Here is a 20,386-nt window from a genome sequence, read left to right on the forward strand (position 1 = left end):
AAGAGAGAGACAAAGTTGTGCCTATGCAGTCCTCTGGCTCACTCAGAACTGCTCCTAGTGCTAGTGCTACTCCGCATGTATGAAGGGCACACAACCCCAAACGCATCTATTCATGTATGAAATGCCGATCGGAACGGCACTCCTCAAATCCTCACTCCTCCTTGGTCTCTGAGCCACTTGGAAGCAAAATGTCCCTCAGTCCAGCGACCATCCTGGCTGCCGACGCCGATGCGCGTCGTGCCATTGTGGCAGGCGATCACTCTGCGTGCAAGGTCGCGCTGCTGGTTGATCATACGCAGCTCAAGCAAGAGTGCACGACTGCTCACATCGTCGCGCTCTGTGCCCAAGCACGCGAGCACGACTTCCGGTCGGTCTGCATCCCGCCGTCACGCGTGGCTCTGGCGCGATCGCTACTGGTGCTGCCAGCGCAGTTGTCAAAAGCAGATGCTGCTGGTGCTGCGGTCCGAGTGTGCACCGTGGTTGGCTTTCCAAACGGCTACATGACCACCGCCGCCAAGGTCGCCGAGACAGCGGACGCGGTCGCAGCCGGTGCAGACGAGATTGACTTTGTGCAGAACGTCGGATGGGTCAAGGACGCAAACTGGACGGACACTCGCAACGAGTACAGGGCGATCGTTGCTGCTGCGGGCCCGGCGCGACTGGTCAAGGTCATTCTCGAGACAGCGCTGCTCACCCCCGACGAGATTGAGCGCTGCTCGACCATCGCAGTCCAAGCAGGCATTCACACGGTCAAGACAAGCACGGGCTTTGCTGCGAGAGGCGCATCTCTGGCGGACGTCGAAGCCATGCAACGAGGCATCGAGCTTGCGTTCGCAGACGGCTCAACACCCCGACGTGTGGTTGGCATCAAAGCGAGCGGCGGCATTCGTGATACTGTGACAGCACTCCAATTTATCCGCGCTGGTGCCACGCGGCTCGGCACGTCGTCGGGAGTCGCCATTATTTCAGGGCTTCAGCATCATCAGCCGGGTGAGTCAAGCGGAGCTGCGGCAAGCACGAGCAACTACTAAGCAGTGTAGTCATGTATTGGTGTGTCTACTGTGTCTACTTTTTATGTATCTCCAAACGCAACTTCAAAGAACATTTAAAAAAAAAAAAAAGGCCTGGAAAAGCTACATGTCATACACACAAATGACATAAACCCCACAGCGCCACATTTGCGCAATAGACAAAACCAAAACAAGGACGGAAAGAAAACCATTTTTTGTACAGAGAGGCGAGAGAGATCCATTAGCGCTGCCGTCCGAGCACCGACGCAAACTACGCAAAGGGATTGGTGGCTGCGAACGTCCGTTGACCATTGGCATTCACAGCAGGGTTGAAAGCAGCACCAGCGGGGCTGAAAGGTGCACCAGCGGGGTTGTAAGCTTGTTGAGCACCGCCGTAGCCGGAAGCGTGAGGCGCGCCGAAGGCTGGGTTGTAAGCAGCCGCATAGTTTTGCTGCGGCTGTCCGGGCGAGGGCATAAAGCCGACCGCAGCTTGACCGCCGTACGGCGCACCGGCGTACGCATTGCTCGGCGAGGCGTAAGGGTTGGGAGCGTGAACAGGAGTGCCAAGTGCATATCCGGCTGGAGTGGCAACCACCGGCACGTAAGCCACAGGGGCCTGTGCAGGCGAAGACATGTTGTAGAGCGACATGATGTCCTGTTTGGATGGCTTTGGTGCATTGGCTGGGCTGCTCGAGCTTGCCGCAGCCGACGACGACGAAGCGGGGACTGTTGGCAGCGCCGGGGAAGGTTGACGGCTGCGACGGGAAGGTCACTGCGGGTGAGCCACCCCAGGGGTCACCGGGAGCGAGCTGGCAATTCCCCCCCCCCACAAACAGGGCAAAAGTAAGTGAGTAAGTGGGTCTGTTTTCTCGAGGATGTGGGGTTTCGTTGTTTTTTTTGGGGGGGGTGTTTTGCTTGAGGTACTTACAGCGACGGGAGCGGGTGCAGGGGCAGGAGCGGGTGCGGGGGCTGGCGGCGGGGCATTGGCAACAGCAACGCTGTTCCAAGCGACCTGCGCGCCAGGAGCGGGACGGGCGGGCTCACCGAGAGAGATCAGCGAGCTGTTGCCACCTGTTGCAGCCGGTGCACCGCGACCGGGCTTTTGCACGGTCGCATACAGGTCGTTCGGGTCGGGTTGGAACGTGGCGTTCGGGGGACGGGCCGGGGAAGGCTGCGGCGGACGGGCAGGAGCTGCGCTCGGCGTCGACGGCTTTGGAGGACGGGCAGGTGGTGCATCGCCCGACTCGCGAGCTGCGTTCGTCAACAGCTCGTCTGCAGCACGATTAGCATCGCCATTCGCCTTCTCCAACGCATAGTGTGTGGCAAGGTCATCTTTGAAACCCATGTTGAGAAGCAGGCGAAGCGCCTGCTGGTATGCCGTGTTTTGCGTCTGGGAAGGGATGTTGTTCGTGGTGATGTCTTCCACAACGGCAGAAATGTCGCCCTTGTTTCGTTCGAGAGATCGGAGGTTGTAGTCGCGGTTTTTGAAGCCCATGCTGGGAACGAACAAGGCCAAAACACAAAACAATAATCAGAAAAAAAATCAGTTTCGGTTCGAGCTCTGCACGCAACAAGATTGAACGCCGGTGCCCACACCTTTCCAGCTGTGCGAGTTGTGCAGAAAACTTGTCGGCAAGACTGCCGGGGATGGGACGGAAGTCAGATTCGACCGCCGTGTGAGCCGGAGCGTGCGTGTACTGAGATGTTCCGGGCAAATGCAGGGCTTGTGAGTCCTTGGCTGCCAATCAAACCTTCTTTGTAGAGCCACAAAACCCCGCAAGCGAAGGGCTTACAGTGCTGGGAGCGCTCGTAGCGTTTACGTGCCATTCGCGCTTGACGTACTTGCGCCGCACAAAATTGTCCATGTCCGTTGGCAGGTTGAATGGCTTGGGTGCGCGCGCCAGGTACAGCTCATTGCTGCGCGTGTTGCCCATGTTGCGCATGACCTGGACAAGAAGAAGGCATTCGGAGGACGGAGGATTTGGTGCTAGTTGCAAAGCGATTTCAACAATGACCATTTTGTTCTGTTACCTCGACTTGGTCGGGCGTCCAAGTGTCGAGCGAGACGGACTTGATGCGCGAGTACTGAACGCCAAGCTGGCGGTGATGCCCTGCGCATTCCATGCACAGAAACACGCCGAGCGTATGCGAAGCCCATCTGGGTGCTGCGTCATACACCAACAGCAACATAGTGAAATCGAGATGGTGAGGCGCAACACAATTTTAGCGGCTTCTTCTTGTCAGCGGGTCTCGCTTGGGAGCTCCTACCTTTGGCGCCGCAGTCAGCGCACGTGCGATTGCCATCCAGCTTGAGAAGCTCCTGGAGCTGCTTGGCCTCGGCGTCGGAGCGAATCGAAGTCGACATCAGCGGGAAAAAAAAAAAAAAAATGATCTGCTTTGAATAGAATTCTGCTCATAAAGTTGAAAATTGAGGATGGGGGGGGGGTCAGAGGCACTCACCATCACAACACAACGGAGGATGGAGCGTTGCAATGCGCTTGGATGAGTTTGGCTGGGGTTGTGGTCGTGGTCGGGGAAAGGAAGCGGAGATGAGGAAAATAAAAAAAAAAGGGAAGGAAAGCAAGCTGTTCGCCCAAAGGACGACTTCCCACTGCTCGGTGCAAACAAAAACGACCATCCATGGAAGACGAGATAGAGAGGGAGGATTAGAAAAGCGCGGGCGAGGTGGAGAGAAGAGAGAGGATGCGGATGCCATAAGTGCGCGTTTTCGCAGAGTGCGCGTTCGGCGTGTCATCGAATTTGACGCTGAAGGACTTCGCGAGTCTCCATTCACCGTCACCGTCATCATCATCACCACCATCACCGCTCTGTGAGATCTGCAGCGGACCTCGAGTCTCTTTGCGCGTTGATGGAGAACTTTGCAAGGTCGCCGCTGACGTTTTAAAAAGCGGTGGGGGAAGGAATCGCATGTCACCCAACAACGCCTCCAGAAGATTCTGAGAACTTACAGAAGTGGGGAAAATAAAGAATGAATGAGCATGCACTACACGACGTTGAAATGGCATCAGTGACCACCGTGCTCCAAACTGGGCGCTGAATCCGCTGGCAAATTGTTCGTTCTGATTCAGATTGTCCAGTATGCTTGACCTTCCACAGTGTGCTTGGCTGAGTCGAAGTACAGTAGACATGTCTTCCAAAGTAGTCGTAGTAGTAGAAACGAAACGCCGCTCACTCCAGATTTCCAATCCAGACTCACGCAAAATGTCCACTTCCGTTTCGTTCGTTGACGACGATGCCATCAAGCAAGCGTTTGCCAGCGTCCGCGCTGACAGCAACAGCACCACCTGGTAAAGCGCGAATCTGACATCTCCCCCCTTCTCCCCCTTCCTGCCAGTTGGTCTGTTTTTGTGCTCTGCTGCAGAGTCAGATCGTGTGAGTCAGCGCAAGAAGACGGGGCGGAGAGTGGCACGGCCTCACAGTTCGGCCAAGATGTGTTTTCTCTTCTCCCCTTCTCCCCGCTTCTCCCCGCTTCTCCCCGCTTCTCCTCTACTCCCGTTTCAACTTCCATCGCCTTCATTCACCCCATCTCCACTGCACTCTGCAGCTGCACTTTACCGTGATTCCGCATGCTTTTTTGCGGTTCCATTCCATTCGTGGAATGTCGTTCACTTTGTCCTTCCGCTCTTTCGTCATTTCGTTCATCCCCCCGCCTCCGCCTTCGAAAGCAAGGATTGTGACAAATCATCCATTTTGCAGTGCAATGTTGCCAACATGCATCCAAATCCACTCGAAAACAAGACAAAGAAGGGGAACAAAAGAATTAAAAAGCATAGGGAAAAAAAAAAAAATACTTGAAACCTGCCTAAACTGGAAGCTCAATGCAACTCCCATACAAAAAAAAAAAAAAAAAAAAAAAAAAAAAAAAAAAACTCAACCATTGTGTTTGTGCTTGATTGTGCTGCGACCTTCTTCTGTGCAGGCTGCTGCTCGGACATGCTGAAAGCAACCCGAACGTCGTCGAGCTCCAAGCAACCGGCGAGGGCGGTCTCGATGAGCTGCTCGAGCGCCTCGACAATGCTCAGTTCCAATACGCACTGTGTAAGTCAAGCAATCAGCTTTTTGGTTTGTTTTTTTTTTTCCATCGACAACAGTCACTGACCGAATCGCTCTGTGGGCCACAGTCCCGCACGTCCGAGGAGGTCGATCTGAGCCACACTGTCAAGTTTGTCTATGTTCACTGGAATGGCAACGACGTTCCGTTCGCAAAGAAGGGCCGCTTTGGTGTCGTCCACGGCGCCGTTCAGGAGCGCTTCCACCCCTACCACATTGACTTTGACATTTCAGCACACAACGAAATCTCCGAGCAGCTCATCCAAGAGAAGCTGGCCGATGCCAGCGGCACTGGCAAGAAGGTTCTCGACCCCCTCGAAGCCGCCACCCGCCAAGCGCGCACCTTCACCGCCTCGCCCTCCAGCCAGGAGGCTCTTCTCAACTCGAAGACTGGCGCCAAGGCCCCACCGATGGTTGGTGTCAACAAGGACGCCGTCGGTACGTGTGTGCAGAGCTTGTGTTGGGAATGGAAGATTTTGGTTTGAGAGCTGACTTTTTCTTCTTCGTTTTTATTGGGGGGGGATTTTCAGCTGTTCAAGCTGATGACTCTGCCGCCGAGGCCATCGCTGATGTCCGAAATGACGCCACCGAGACCACCTGGTAAGTACGCGCAAGGACGCTCGGGGGCCATGTTTCTTTCGCTCGCCTCGTCTCATCGGTTGTGTCACTCCTGCAGGACCATCTTGAGCTACCAGGACAACGATGTCAAGAAGCCCATTATCGCCGTTGCTTCCGGCTCTGGCGACCGTGACCAGCTCCGGCAGCACATTACCACTGAGATGGTTGCTTACATTCTCTGGCGCACCGTAAGTCCAACTTTCTCCTCTCGGCACTGTTCCCGATGCTTTAAGCACTGCGCGGTATCGCTTTTTGGCTCACACTCTCTCGCACAGACCGACGTCTATGAGGGCATCACCAACGTCAAGTTTGTCTCCATCACCTGGGTTGGCGATCAGGTCAAGCCGATGGCAAAGGCCAAGGTCTCCACACATAAGGGTGCCATCACCCCGATTATTGGCGTAAGTGTTCATCGAGTCGTGAATTTGAGCTTGAATGGCCGCATTTTCAGAGATTCTCACTTTTGCATCCTTTTGGTCGGTTCCGTTTTCGTAATTCGACTGGTGCAGCCCGTCCACCTCGCACTGAATGCAACTTCGTACAGTGAAATCACCCAGACCATCAAGTTCAACTACTAAACACACAAAACGCCGTTGTTTTGAAATGCTCTCATTGGTGGGGTTTTGTTTTCCGTTTCATGAGGTGTTCTTTTTTTCTGTTGCAAATACAAGTATCCTTTTTTTTATGATCCATCTTCATGCAACGCTCGCGAGCTTCTGCACTCTCAGTCTACCTTTTGTTTTTTTCCCCAAACTCCTACTCTCACAAACAAAATGGAAGACGACGTGACGGCAATGCTGGCACACGTCCCGATGGGCCGCCTCACTTGGCGGGAAGACCCCGCCTCCACCTTTGCAGACTGGACTGTGGTTGTGCAGGATGCTGCGCTTTCTGGGTGCCAGTATGGTGACGTGCCTGCGCTGCTCGAGTCGTCGGCCGCTGAGAACGCAGCAGCTGAAACGACCACTGTGACCAGAGGCGATACAGCGTCCCCGCCAAAACCAGGCACGTCCTCCCCACCACCGCCGCCGCCGCTCCAGGCTCAGCAACCAGGACTGCTGCAGCAGCAACAGCAGGGTCAAAGCTCACTTGCTGGCGTGATTCCCGGTGCGAACGGAGCAGCAGCGGTCGGTGAACCCCTGCAAGTCGCTCCTGTGGCTCTTGTGACAACGCCGACAACAACGCCGCAGCCAGCCGCAGCAGCCGTACAGCCGCCCCGACCTGCTGCCCCGACCCCGCTGCGACCCAACCGAAATGCACAAGTGCGTGGCGCTCGGGCTGGTGCGGGCCCTGTGCAAGGAGCATTGCCAGCGGCAACTCCGACTCGCGTCATCATAGCGTCAGCTCATCCTGCACGGCAACAGCAACAACAACAACAACAGCATGCGACGCACAACCCACACCACCACCACACTCATCACCAGAATCACCATCACCAGAATCACCATCATCACCATCAGCAGCAGAACCAGCAGCCGAATCCGCGAAGCCCGGCCATTCGACTTCCTTTTCGGGGTTTGCGGCACGAGCAGCAACAACAGCCCCAATCTCAGCAGCAACAACAGCACCAGCAATCCCAACAACAAGGGCAGTCCCAGACAGACAGATCAGATGCTCAGCAACACCCACCTCCGATGCCCCTTGCATTGACGCAGCCCGGGGAGGCAACCTACCATGTGCACGCGTGCATTCTGGCCGTTGGCAGCCGCGGTTCTGGGTTTTTCAGAACGCTCATGCAGACCCCGCTCGAGTCGACAGAGCGACAGAGCCGAACCACCATCTTGTATCTTCCTCAAGCGTGCTTGCCAGTCTTCCCGCTCGTGCTGGACTACATGTATGACGGTAGTTGGGACGCCGTGACCTCGAGCACGGCGGTGCCAATGCTGCGGGTCGCCCATCAGCTCTGCATGGCAGATCTTCATGCTCGCTTGATGCGCTTTATTGACGAGACCATGTCCACGTGGACGGCGCCAGTCTACCTCGCTGACAGCTTGGTTCTGGCGCTGCGCCAACTGTACGATCGCGCGCTCGCCGTTTGCGCGTCCGACTTTCTTCAGTACGCTGCCGATCAGTTTAACGTGCTTCCGGTAGGCACTTTGATTGAACTGCTCCAGCATCCAAGTATGCATGCACCTCCGGCGAACATTTCCCATTGCATTTGCTCCTATCTGCTGGCCAACGAAACACTGCCGCTCTGTCACAGCGAAGACACTGCCCCGTCCATCTCAGACGCCAATCCTGCCTCGACGCCAGCGACGTCCTCCAACGGCACTGCTACGGCCGTCCCGGTAGTCGGCAAGAGCTGCGTCTTTGTCGTTGGGATGAGCCAGCCGCCGACTGCTTCAGCGTCGCAGTGCGGCAGCGACGCGCTCGTTCGTTCCGCTGACGCCGTGCCTGCCCCCAATTCCGCGGACGCCGTGCCTGCCAACAATTCCGCGGGCGCCACACCTGCCTTGACCATGTCGCCGGTACTCGACCAGAAGCATCCGTCCACCTCCACGGATGATGCCCTCTCTGACGAAGAATTTGACTCGTTAACTGCCGTCCTCTCGGACGTCGCTCGGGATAGCGCCGTTCCAATTCTGCTCAGCGCCTGCGCCCACCGCAATCAGCGTGTCATTGCGCTGGCCTCCAAGTCCATTGCCGAGTCCTTCTTTCTGAGGCAGGTCGGCGAGCTCGACGACGTCCCGTGCGAGGTTCTCTACAACATTCTCGTGCATGAAGCCTTGGCGGCGCATACAGAGGATGTCGTGTACGACGTCATTCAAGAGTACTTGCAAAACTCGTCGCACCGTTGGCACATGACGGACGCGGACGTGTCGCGACTTTGGTCGGCATGTCGGTTTACGTGGCTGTCCATGGAGCGGTTGACCCTGGCCGCGATGCAACCCTCGATGCCGCCGGCCTTGATTGCTCAAGCCACGCTTGCTCGCTGCTGGCGACTGGAGCGCGCGCCGGCAGGCGTGCATGCACAAGCCGGCGCGGTCTTTTCGAGCACTGCCGCGCCAGAGCGCGTGCGAACCGAACTGGCTCAACGAAAGACCTATCTGCAAACGCCAATCTTGCGCTGGCATGTTGGGCCGCTGCGCAACACTGACGCCACCCGGGGCGGTAGCAGCGGTGCCTCCACGTCGAGTGGGGCCTTCTCCTTCTCGGACATCCCGTCGTCGGCCTCGAATGTGTTTTCAGCCATGGCTGTGGCCCCTCCAGTCATCTGGGTTGGTGCACACGCTGCCGCCTTTTCATCACCGGCACCGAATGCTGCAACGACGACGACGACGACGACGGCTACTGCGGCCAGCAATCAGTCAGTCCCTAGCAGCACCAACCACCGACCCGGATTTGCTGCGCCGACGGTCAGTTCGACTGCCGCTGCGCAAGCGACGTTCAACAGCGGCATGCCGACAACCACCATCTTCTCTTCTGGCATTCCGTCGTCGTCGTCGAGCAGCGCACCGACTTTCTCAGTGTCTGGGACGGCCACCCAAAGCGCCTCTGGTTCCATCGTCAACAACAATGTCCGGTACACGGCCGAGCAGCGCCAGTTTACCGTCTTGACCCCCGAGCACCGCCTTGTTCGGTCTGTCGAGACGTTTTCCCTGTCCGAGTGCTCGCGCGTGTACGTGGAAGTGCTGATCAACAAGCTACATTGCTGTGGAGGGATTGGCATTGCCGACCTTGGTCTGCTGAACACCACCCCGAGCCACCAGCAACCTGCTACGTGGTCGTACAGCATGGAAGGCGTCATCTCGTCGCGCGGAGTCCGTGTCACCGCGATCAGCCCGACTGCATGGGGCACCAACGATGCGATCGGCATGCTGATTGACTTGGCGCAGCGGCAAGTCCAATTCTATCGCAACTCTGTCTTCCAAGGTCGCTGCGAGGACATTGCAACATCCAACATTTGCGTTATTGCCGACCTGGACGGCAATGGCTCGTCCGCCAGCTTTTCGGCGACGACTTTGGATGTGAGCGCAATGTTGCAGCAACAGCAGCGCATGTAGTTCTGTAGTACTGTAGCCTTTGGGGGCACTACTCTTGTACATTTTTGTAGAGAATTCGTGAATTTTGTGTGTGCGCCTGTTCGAGTCGTTGAACGTGGTTGATGTTGTGTTGTTTTCAAGCTCGAAATCGAAACCGAAATCGAAATCGAAAGCAGTTCATTCATTGATTTTCTTTGTTTCTTTTTTTTTTTTTTTTCCTTTTTTTTTTCCATTATGCGAGCAGCCATTGCGCTTTTGCTCGTGCTGAGCGCTGCTGCTGCTCACTGCGCAGTCGCTGCGACTCCTCCCATCGCGTGCACGGCAGTCGACTCGGCCACCTCCACCAACTACGATCTCTCCTCTCTCTACAAGACCACCGGGTAAGCGCGCTGGTCCGGCCTGGAAGCACAATCGCTGACTCTTGGGTGGCCGTTTTTGGATTTTGCCCTGTTTTCGTTGGCTTGCTTGCTTCGCATCCCTTTTCTCTGCTCGCTCGCGATTGCAAATCCCCACCGAGACCAAATGCCGTCGAGGCGGAGGGTTCAACGTGAGCCAGGACCCACTGCTCCTGTGTATGAACGGCATCGAAAAAAAAAAAAAAAAAAAAAAAAAAAAAAAGGGCGACCTTTCACACATGTGATGTTGCTCGTTTTCCAAGCGCCCGATCGCTGCGTTGGGACGAGACGCAGCCAAGTCTCAACAGCCCGACGGCTGCGTCCGTTGTGTCGCTGCTTGACTCGTGCCAATGCTGCAACGGCCGCTCTGCACACGACACGGAAGACCAGATTGAAGAGCACGACATCACTTTTTTATTATTTTTTTTTTTTATTATTCTTATTATCATTACAGCCATTCCTTCCCCCGGTTTGATAGCAGCGAATGCGCGAAGACCCTTCGCCCTGTTGGTCATGCTGTCTCTCTCTCTCTCTCTCGCGTTTGACTCGAGATCCCACAACGCCAAGAAACAGGCGATCCGACTCCTGGCGCTTTCAAATGCAACTACTGCAGTCATGCGTTTTAGTGCGACAATGACGTTGGCCCAAAAAAAAAAAAAAAAAAAAAAAAAAAAAAAAAAAAAAAAAGATGGCTGTGCTTTTTGCTGCGTTGGGCTTTTGAGACAATCGTTGATTTGATCTGCAACCAACCACCAACCAAAAAACACACGGTCCAAAACTCACTCTGCGTACCTTGTGTGGATGTTTTGTCGCTAGAAACTGGCTCGTTGAAGACCTGTCGCGCGAGCACCGCTACTGGATCAACGTGTGCGGGCCTTACAATGACCAGCCGGCGGACAGCTGCACGACTGGCGACGACACCAACTCGGGCGGTTGCCAGGCAGTTGGTGCGGGCTCGCGCTCGTTCAACTTGGGCAAGGCCTCCAGCCCCACCTTCCGCAACGGCGGGCTGCAGCTCTTGTACGAGGGCGGCGACGCTTGCCACTCTGGCGCGTACAACCGCTCCGTCCTGATTCGCTTCACCTGCAACCCCAACCAAGTGGTAGGTCGCGTTTTCCACACGCAGCTGATATTATCAGCTGCTTTGGTTCTTGCTGCTGCCGCTTGTTTGTGCCATTTCACCTCAACCTCATCCGGGTTTGGTTTTTTTTTTTTTCTTTGATGGCTTGCTTGTTCCGCCACAGGGCGCTCCCGTCTTTGTCGAGGAAACCCCCGAATGCCGCTACATTCTAAGCTGGGCGACCGCGGCTGCGTGCTCGGGTGGCGTCACGCCTCCCGTCACGGACGCTTGCACGGTGACCAACGCGAAGGCTGGCGTCCGCTACGACCTGTCGCCGCTTCGCAAGACGGGCAGCAACTGGTCGGCGCTCGGCAGCATGAGTGGCACAAACTACGAGTTTTCCCTGAACGTGTGCGGCCCACTGGTCGCTGACGGCTCCACTTGCGGCGCCGATCAAGGTGGCTGCCAAAAGCAGGTTGGCGGTGGCACGAGCACTTGGAATCTCGGCGCGGCGTCGTCCTCGCTCGCTCTTGCCGACGGTGGCTCGGCGGATGGCGCCACTGACACGATCAACCTGATTTACACTGGCGGCACGCCGTGCCACTCGAACGCCTACAACCGCAGCACGCTCATCATGTTCACCTGCAAGCCAGGCTCGCTCGGTCAGCCCAAGTTTATCACTGAGACCGACGAGTGCCGCTACATTTTCCAGTGGGAGACGTCTCTTGCCTGCGTGGACGAGGACGACATCGGCCTCGGCAACTGCCGCGTGAAGGACACGTCGAGCAACGTGATTTACGACCTGTCGAGCCTGACCAAGTCCACTGGCGGCTACCAGTTCCAAGACGACGACTACACGTACCTCATCAATGTGTGCGCTCCGATCGGCGGCACCCCTGGCACTTGCGTGGACAGCCGGACGGGCGCGTGCCAGACCGCCAAGTCCGACGGCCGTTCCTTCCGTCTCGGCGCCGCCACAGACGTTCTGGAGTACGCTGGCGGCATTCTGCGACTTCGTTACACCACTGGCGATGCATGCCACAACAACCAGTTCAACCGCTCGCTGCTCATCACCTTCTCTTGCGCTCGTGGCCAAGTCGGCGCTCCTCGCTTTGTCGACGAGACTGGCGACTGCTCGTACTTGTTTGACTGGGCGACCGACGCTGCCTGCGGCCCCGCCGATCCGGACGACAACACCCTTCAGTGCTCTGTGACCGACCCGACCAACGGCAACCAGTTTGACCTGTCCCCGCTCACCCGCACCAATGGCAACTGGGAGGCCGTCGATACGCGCCAAGGCGCCTATTTCAAGTACCTGATCAACGTGTGCCGACCAGTCAACCCCGTCGCGACCGGCACGCCCGGCTTCAACTGCTCGTCCAAGGCGGGTGCTTGCCAGACCCGCAATGACCAGCCTGCTGCTGCCTTCCATCTCGGTGTGCCCTCCAGCCCTTACCTGCTCAACGGCGGTGTCGCGTTGCAGTACAACTTTGGCACGCCCTGCCACAACAACCAGTACAACCGCTCCATGCTCATCACCTTCTCTTGCAACCCTGGTGTGGTGGGTGTCCCAACCTTCATCACTGAGACGCCCGAGTGCCAGTACGTGTTTAGCTGGGCGACGTCGGCCGCATGCGTCCTCAACCCTGGCGGTGGCGACGTGGTTGGCAGCAACTGCCGCGTCACAGACCCCATCTCGAACAATGTCTTTGATCTCTCGGGTCTCGCCCGCTCTGATCGCGACTACTCGGTCACTGCCAGCGACGGCTTCACCTACAAGATGAACGTCTGCGCGCCGCTCGTCGACCGCACCAAGTGCACCTCTGCCAACGCAGGCGTTTGCCAGACGCTGGCCTCTGACGCTACGTTCAGCAAGCTTGCTGGTGTGGCCAACTCGCGGCTGACCTACTCGAGCGGCGGTGTCCTCACACTGACCTACCCGGACGGCCAGTCGTGCCACAGCGGCCAGTTCAACCGCTCGACCGTCATTTCCTTCACGTGCGCTCGCGGCCAGGTTGGCGCGCCCGTGTTTGTCGATGAAACGGACGATTGCTCGTACCTGTTCACCTGGGCCACCGATGCTGCCTGCCGCCCTTCAGACGATGACGAGATTGACTGTGCTGCCACGGATCCCAGCACGGGCATCGAGTACGACCTGTCGCCGCTCTCCCGCGCCACTGGCAACTGGGAAGCGTCCGACTCCCGTCAGGGCTATGCCTTCCGCTACTTTATCAACGTGTGCCAGCCCGTCAACCCGGTTGCCGGCTCGCTTTGCCCAGTTCAGGCAGGTGCGTGCCAGGCGCTTGCCACCGACCTCTCTGTGGCCTACAGTCTCGGTCGCCCTGCAGCGCCCGTCTTCGCTGACGGTTCGCTCAAGCTCGAGTACGACCTTGGCACGCCGTGCCACTCGAACGCCTTCAACCGTAGCATGCTCATCACCTTCACTTGTGCTGCCGAAACGCTTGGTGTCCCCACGTTTGTGACCGAAACAGCCGACTGCCAGTATGTCTTCCAGTGGGCCTCCTCGGCTGCATGCGCCCCCACCAACGGCAGCTCTTCCGGCGACTGTCGCGTCACCAACCCCAGCACCAACCAGATTTTCGACTTTTCTGGCCTCACCCGCACCACCGGCTCCTACTCGGTCACGGTGGGCGACTACCAGTACGACCTGAACGTCTGCGGAGCTCTGCCTGCCTCGTCGCCGTGCTCGTCCAAGGACAGCAAATCGGCTGCCTGCCAAACCAAACCCAGCGACTCGTCCTTCAGCAAGGTGCTTGGTGTCACTGGCGGCGAGCTGACCTACTCGAACGGCTTCATCACCCTCGAGTACGACAACGGCCAGGCGTGCCACGACAGTGAATTCAACCGCTCCACGCTCATCATCTTCTCGTGCGCTCGCGGCCAAGTCGGTGCGCCCGTCTTTGTGCAAGAATCGGCCGATTGCGTGTACATTTTCAACTGGGCCACCGACGCTGCCTGCCCTCCCAGCGACCAGCTCGAGTGCATGGCCACCCATCCCACCACAGGTCGCCAGTACGACTTGTCGCCGCTCATCAAGACCATCGGCAACTGGGAAGCGTTGGACTCTGCCGAGGGCGACTCGTACCGCTACCTGATTAACGTCTGCCACGCCATCAACCCAGACGCGTACTCGAACAAGTGCAACGTTCGCTCTGCGGCTTGCCAGCTCAAGCCAACTGATCCTGACTTTGCCCACGACCTGGGTCTCCCCGCCGCGCCCACGTTCACCAACGGCGCGCTGACGCTGCAGTACAGCCTGGGCTCGTCCTGCCACAATGGCCAGTTCAACCGCAGCGTCCTGATCACCTTCACGTGCAAGCAAGGCTCGCTCGGCGTTCCCAAGTTTGTGACTGAGACTGACCAGTGCCAGTACATGTTCATGTGGGAAACGTCCGTGGCCTGCGACGCAAACAATGGCACGGCCTCGACCGGCTGCCGCACCGTCGATCCGCTTACCAATGAAGTGTACGACCTTTCTCCGCTCTCTGCCTACCAGGCCGACTACTCTGTGGCTGGGAACGGCTACATCTTCAAGCTGAACGTTTGCGCGCCGCTCAAGGCCCCCTGCGGCACTGCGACCTCGGCCATGGCCTGCCAGACCCAGCCGCTCAACCCCAACTTTAAAGACACTGCCACTGGTCTGGCGACTCCTCAGACGAGCTCGATCTCGTACTCGTCCGGTGTCATCACGCTCCAGTACACTGGCGGACAGTCGTGTCACGATGGCCAGTTCAACCGCACGACCATCATCATGTTCACGTGCGCCCGCGGTGTGATTGGCGCTCCCGTGTATGTGTCCGAGTCCAGTGACTGCACCTACACGTTCACCTGGGCAACCGACTTTGCCTGCCCTTCGTCGGATGCTCTCGAGTGCGTTGTTCGCGACCCCAAATCCAACACCATGTATGACTTGTCCGTGCTGACGCGCGCAGACACCAACTGGGAGGCGCTCGACTCGCGCCAAGGCTTCAACTATCGCTACTTTATCAACGTGTGCCACGCGATCGTCCCGACCGCCGCCACGGCTGCCTGCAATTCGCGCACTGGTGGCTGCCAAGTCTCCAACTCCAACTCGAGCAAGGTCTACAGCCTCGGCTACCCGGCCGCCCCGACCATCTCTGCTGGCGGCGTGATTAGTCTGCAGTACGATCTCGGAACCCCGTGCCACTCGAATGCCTTCAACCGCAGCATGCTCATCACCTTCACCTGCAAGCGCAACTCGCTGGGCCAGCCCACCTTCATTGACGAAACTCCCGACTGTCGCTATGTCTTCAACTGGGAAACGTCGGCTGCCTGCGCTCCCATTTCGAACGGCACCACGGGCGACTGCCGCGTGACCAACACGCTCACGGGCGACGTTTTCGACTTTTCCACGCTCACCTCCAGCGGATCCGACTACCAGATTGCATCCGGCGACTACGTCTACAACCTCAACGTCTGCGGCCGGACCAACACCCAGTGCGGCAACAACCCCAACGCTGCCATGTGCCAAACCAAGCCTTCGGACGCGAGCTTTGCCAAGAGCGGTGGCTCCGTGTCCTCGACCTTGACATTCAACAATGGCATCATCTCGCTGCAGTACTATGGCGGACAGTCGTGTCACGATGGCCAATTCAACCGCTCGACCATCATCACCTTTACATGCGCCCGTGGCCAGAAGGGCTCCCCTGTCTTTGTCTCCGAGTCTGATGACTGCGTCTACTTTTTCACCTGGGCTACCGACGCGGCATGCACGGCCGGCGACAGCATCCAATGCATTGCTCGCGATCCTGCTACCGGTATCCAGTACGACCTGAACCCGTTGGCCCGTGACTCTGGCAACTGGCAAGCGGTCGACACTCGCGATGGCGGCGCCTTCCAGTACTTTATCAACGTTTGTCGCGCCATCAACCCGGTTGCCGGCACATCCTGCTCGGTTCAGTCTGGTGCCTGCCAAGCGCAGACCAGCAACATGCTCAACTCTTGGAGTCTGGGTCGCCCCTCCGGCCCGCAGTTTGCGAACGGTGTTCTCACCTTGAAGTATGATCTCGGTACGCCGTGCCACTCGAACGCCTTCAACCGCTCGATGGTGATTACCTTCACCTGCAAGCCCGAGTCGCTCGGCGTTCCCAAGTTTATCACCGAGACGAACGACTGCCAGTACATTTTCCAGTGGGAAAGCTCTGTGGCCTGCGCCCCTTCCAACGGCACCGGCAACGGAGACTGCCGCGTTGTTGACTCGCTCACCAACAATGTGTTTGACTTGTCCTCCTTGGCCTCAAGCGCATCGGACTATGCCGTCACTGGCTCTGATGGCTTTGTGTACCAGCTGAACGTTTGCCGCGACCTCGTTGACCACTCAAAGTGCGCCGAGCCGAATGCCGCCGCCTGCCAGACCAAGGCCACCGACCCCGGCTTTGGCAAGCTCGCTGGACGCATCAGCACCTCGCTCACCTACAATGACGGCGCCATCAGCCTCAAGTACGAAGGAGGCTCGGCGTGCCACAACGGCGCGTTCAACCGCTCGACCCTTATCACGTTTACGTGCGCGCCTGGCCAGAAGGGCGCCCCGGCTTTCGTCCTCGAAACCGGTGACTGCGGCTACGTTTTCAACTGGGCCACTGACGCTGCTTGCCCTGCCGACACGGATATCGAGTGTCTCACATTCAATCCCGCGACTGGTGAGCAGTTTGATCTTTCGCCTCTCATCAAGTCGACCGGCAACTGGGAGGCACTTGATACCCGCGATGGCGGCACCTACAAGTACCTGATCAACGTGTGCCACGCCCTCAACCCGACCTCGTCCTCGTCGAGTGTTTGCCCTGCTCGTAGCGGCGCGTGCCAGACCAAGCCGTCGGACACGACGTTTGGCCACGACCTTGGCCTCCCTGCTGGTCCCACGATCAAAAACGGCCAACTCACGCTCGAGTACGACCTTGGCAGCTCGTGCCACCAGGGCCAGTACAACCGCAGCATGCTCATTACCTTTGCCTGCAAGCCAGACACGCTGGGTGTCCCCCGCTTCATTGCCGAGACGGACGACTGCCAGTATGTCTTCCAGTGGGACACGGCTGCTGCCTGCGCAGTGAACAACACGACGCCCGTCACCGACGACTGCCGCGTTGTTGATCCTCGCACCAACAACGTGTACGACCTGAGCGGCCTCACCAAGACCACTGGCGACTACACTGTCGGTGCCGGCGACTACAGCTATCACCTGAATGTGTGCGGCAAGCTCAGCTCGGTCGCGCCCTGCAAGAACAGCAAGTCGGCTGTCTGCCAGACCAAGGTCTCTGACGCGTCGTTCGGCAAGGACGGTGGTGTCGCGTCGTCCTCGCTCAAGTTCAACGACGGCGTCATTTCGCTGCAGTACACTGGCGGCTCGTCGTGCCACGATGGCGCATTCAACCGCTCGACCGTCATCACCTTCACGTGCGCTCGTGGCAAGGTTGGCAGCCCCATCTTTGTTCAGGAAACCAACGACTGCACGTACTTTTTCACCTGGGCCACTGACGCTGCCTGCCCACCCGCGGATTCGATCGAGTGTTTGGTGTCGGACCCCACCTCGGGCGTGCAGTACGACTTTTCGTCGCTCACGCGCACGTCTGGAAACTGGGAGGCTCTCGACACGCGTGAAAACGGCAAGTTCAAGTACCTCATCAACGTTTGCCACGCCATCAACCCGGTTGCCGGTGTCTCGTGCGATCCCAAGTCCGGCGCATGCCAGACCAGCCCGTCCGATGCCACCTTCACCAACTACAACCTTGGTCTGCCAGCCGCACCCTCCGTTGTTGATGGCACCATTGTGCTGCAGTATGTGGGCGGCACGCCCTGCCACAACAATGCCTACCAGCGCAGCACGCTGATCAAGTTCTCCTGCAAGGCCGAAACGCTTGGCTCGCCCGTCTTTATTACCGAAACCGAGTCTTGCCAGTACGTCTTCCTCTGGGAAACCTCCGCGGCCTGCGGTCCCGCCAACGACACGACCGGCACGGACTGCCAAGTTGCCGACCCCTCCAGCGGTGCCATCTACGACCTGCGCCCGCTGGCCAGCACGACTGACTACTCCTTCCTGGTGGGCTCTGACAAGTACACCATCAACATGTGCAAGCCCCTTGTGACCCAGTGCGGCACGGATGCTTCTGCTGGTGCCTGTCGCTTTGCCTCGACTTCCACGCCCGCTGCCGGCACTGTTCTTGGCCATGCAAGCACCACGCCGCTGCTTTCCAACGGCCAGCTCTCCCTGAACATGTCTGGAGGCGCCGCCTGCGGTTCGGGCTCGCGCAACGTCATTGTCAGCTTCTCGTGCAACACTGCCTCGCTGGGCCAGCCTGTCTTTGTCACTCTGGACAGCTGCAATGTCTATCTGCGTTGGGAGACGTCTGCCGCGTGCGGACCCAACCCGAACGAAGGCATGTGCACTGCGCATGATGCTGCCAACGGCTTTGACTACAACTTGGGCGTCCTGACGCGCTCGGAAACCAGCTGGACAACCGCTGGCAAATCCGGTGCTCGCTTCTTCCTGAATGTGTGCGACCGTGCGTTCGGCTCGCCTTGTGGCGACACTGCAGCGTCCTGCCAGTCCAACAATGGCCTCGTCATCGACCTCGGCCGCTCGTCCCGTGCACTCCAAGTCACTGGCGAAGGCAAGCTCTCTTTGACGTACACTGGCAACCAGTTCTGCGTTGGCACCACCTACTACACAACCAAGATCAACTTTGTCTGTGCCCGAGGCATCCTCGGCAGCCCCGTGTTCGAAGGCGTGACCAACAACTGCCAGTACACGTTCACCTGGAAGACTTCTGCTGCCTGCCCTGTGACTGCGTATGTGATCAGTTGTTGATGATGGTGATTGATTCTTTGATGGAGCTGGAGGGGGACGGGGAAAGGGAGATTTGTTCTGGTTGGCAAAGAAGGCGCTCGGGCGTCGGCAAAAATTCAATCATCTCACTGTGCTTTCCTTTTGGGTGGGGGTTCTTTCGCACAGTCCTGCAACAAGCACAACCTGCGCCGTGTACGACCCGCTCACAAGCAACGTGTTCAACGTGACTCGTCTGTCGCGGCCGACCAGCAATTACGTTGTCGATGCTTATCGTGGCGGTGTCCTGTATCGCTACCAACTGAATCTTTGTCGTGAGGCTGTTTCGACTCAATGCCCGGCTGGCACTGCCGTGTGCGAGACGCGACCCGACGTCCCCACCTACTCCAGGGCTGTCGGCAAGGTTGCCTCCACCCTTCAAGCAGCAGGTATGACAATGGTTTTGGGTTTGTTTTGCTTTGTTTTTGTTTTTTTCCGTTGATGACACGGCCATTGCACGTGGCGGGTGTGTACAGCAGTATTCTCACTTGCTCGTTTGTTTTGCGGACTTTTGTACAGATGGCGCTCTTTCGATGACTTTTGCTCGCACCAACCAGCAATGCGACGACGTCAAGTACACGCCCTCGTCCATCATCATGTTCAGCTGCCGTGCCGATTCGCTTGGCGAACCCACCTTCCTGTACCGTTCGGAGAGCTGCGATTATGTGTTTAGCTGGGCTAGCTCTGTTGCTTGCATGTAAGTGGGACATGGTTGCGCTTTGGTTTTTTTGGTGGTTTTTTTAAGGCGAGTTTGTTTTGCTTGGATGATTTCTGACCCGTACTGTTTTTTCACCTGTCAAACAGCAACTACACACCCGAGCCACATCCCACGGACAACAACAACTCTGCTGCGAGCAGCAACAAGACCCAGGTCACCGTTATCGCCGTCGTTGTGATTTTGGTGGTGCTTGTGCTTGCCATGGGCTTCTTGCTGCGAAAGAAGTCGCGAAGGTATGTGGTGGGAGGGCGTTTCGGTTTTTTGCATGCTGCGTCCGATTCTGTACTTTGGCTTACTTTGTTTGTTTTGCAACATCCCTTGGATACGTGTGCAGGACGGCGTTGATGGCGATTGTCCTTCGACCATTCTCCATGTGCTCGCGCAATGCCCAGACCTCCTACTACTCGAGCCTAGGTCGCGGTACTGATCTTGAACGCGTCATGGCCTCCGAGGACGATGATGACTTGATGGCCTTGTAAAATGTTGAGGTCCCATAGGTGTTCTTGTTGTTGTTCTTGTTGTCTATGCTCTTGTGTCTTTGTGTTGGTTGTTGTTGTTTCTTGTTTGAAATGAAATCTTTTCTCTCTCTTTTTCTCGCTGTTGTCTCTGTGTCCAGTGGGTGTATTCTCTGCAAGTCCAACCCAAACCAAGCAACAAACTTGAAAGTCAGTCC

General features: G+C 57.6%; 5 protein-coding genes across 5 annotated transcripts; 4 read left to right on the plus strand and 1 right to left on the minus strand.

The window, feature by feature from the left end:
• Positions 1 to 149: 149 nt before the first annotated feature.
• On the plus strand, positions 150 to 1,125 carry CAOG_03672 (deoxyribose-phosphate aldolase). The gene has a single exon (XM_004363343.2). It carries the CDS (start codon positions 189 to 191, stop codon positions 1,029 to 1,031), a length of 843 nt encoding a protein of 280 aa, XP_004363400.1. The 5' UTR covers positions 150 to 188; the 3' UTR covers positions 1,032 to 1,125.
• Positions 1,040 to 4,022, minus strand: CAOG_03673 (Smap1 protein). The gene is made up of 7 exons (XM_004363344.2): positions 3,980 to 4,022; positions 3,279 to 3,419; positions 3,042 to 3,175; positions 2,804 to 2,956; positions 2,607 to 2,707; positions 1,939 to 2,506; positions 1,040 to 1,819 (listed from the first exon to the last, which is right to left on the minus strand). The coding sequence occupies exons 2-7, from the start codon at positions 3,373 to 3,375 to the stop codon at positions 1,106 to 1,108; spliced, it is 1,767 nt and encodes a 588-aa protein (XP_004363401.2). The 5' UTR covers positions 3,376 to 3,419; positions 3,980 to 4,022; the 3' UTR covers positions 1,040 to 1,105.
• Positions 4,023 to 4,208: 186 nt separating this feature from the next.
• On the plus strand, positions 4,209 to 6,382 carry CAOG_03674 (hypothetical protein). The gene is made up of 7 exons (XM_004363345.2): positions 4,209 to 4,318; positions 4,951 to 5,069; positions 5,153 to 5,519; positions 5,612 to 5,681; positions 5,758 to 5,887; positions 5,975 to 6,100; positions 6,209 to 6,382. The coding sequence occupies exons 1-7, from the start codon at positions 4,264 to 4,266 to the stop codon at positions 6,275 to 6,277; spliced, it is 936 nt and encodes a 311-aa protein (XP_004363402.1). The 5' UTR covers positions 4,209 to 4,263; the 3' UTR covers positions 6,278 to 6,382.
• Positions 6,383 to 6,436: 54 nt separating this feature from the next.
• On the plus strand, positions 6,437 to 9,854 carry CAOG_03675 (hypothetical protein). The gene has a single exon (XM_004363346.2). The coding sequence runs from the start codon at positions 6,473 to 6,475 to the stop codon at positions 9,701 to 9,703; it is 3,231 nt and encodes a 1,076-aa protein (XP_004363403.1). The 5' UTR covers positions 6,437 to 6,472; the 3' UTR covers positions 9,704 to 9,854.
• A 38-nt stretch (positions 9,855 to 9,892) lies between these two features.
• On the plus strand, positions 9,893 to 20,192 carry CAOG_03676 (hypothetical protein; the record flags this gene model as incomplete). The annotated part of the gene is made up of 7 exons (XM_004363347.2): positions 9,893 to 10,062; positions 10,894 to 11,179; positions 11,322 to 18,961; positions 19,125 to 19,384; positions 19,515 to 19,692; positions 19,800 to 19,946; positions 20,048 to 20,192. Exons 1-7 carry the CDS (start codon positions 9,917 to 9,919, stop codon positions 20,190 to 20,192), a joined length of 8,802 nt encoding a protein of 2,933 aa, XP_004363404.1. The 5' UTR covers positions 9,893 to 9,916.
• Positions 20,193 to 20,386: the final 194 nt, after the last annotated feature.

This window comes from Capsaspora owczarzaki (genome assembly GCF_000151315.2).
Source record: "Capsaspora owczarzaki ATCC 30864 unplaced genomic scaffold supercont2.5, whole genome shotgun sequence".
NCBI classification, from domain to species: Eukaryota; class Filasterea; order Ministeriida; family Capsasporidae; genus Capsaspora; species Capsaspora owczarzaki.

Bases quoted from the DNA above. Each gene is read 5' to 3' on its own strand.
- CAOG_03673 (XM_004363344.2), bottom strand. From the start codon at position 3,375: ATGTCGACTTCGATTCGCTCCGACGCCGAGGCCAAGCAGCTCCAGGAG. The intron at 2,708-2,803 runs GTAAGCCCTTCG...GGAACATCTCAG, and splicing joins CTACGAGCGCTCCCAGCACT to TACACGCACGCTCCGGCTCA. The intron at 1,820-1,938 runs GTAAGTACCTCA...GGGAATTGCCAG, and splicing joins CTGCACCCGCTCCCGTCGCT to CTCGCTCCCGGTGACCCCTG.
- CAOG_03672 (XM_004363343.2), top strand. From the start codon at position 189: ATGTCCCTCAGTCCAGCGACCATCCTGGCTGCCGACGCCGATGCGCGT.
- CAOG_03674 (XM_004363345.2), top strand. From the start codon at position 4,264: ATGCCATCAAGCAAGCGTTTGCCAGCGTCCGCGCTGACAGCAACAGCA. The intron at 5,520-5,611 runs GTACGTGTGTGC...GGGGATTTTCAG, and splicing joins TGTCAACAAGGACGCCGTCG to CTGTTCAAGCTGATGACTCT. The intron at 5,888-5,974 runs GTAAGTCCAACT...TCTCTCGCACAG, and splicing joins CTTACATTCTCTGGCGCACC to ACCGACGTCTATGAGGGCAT.
- CAOG_03675 (XM_004363346.2), top strand. From the start codon at position 6,473: ATGGAAGACGACGTGACGGCAATGCTGGCACACGTCCCGATGGGCCGC.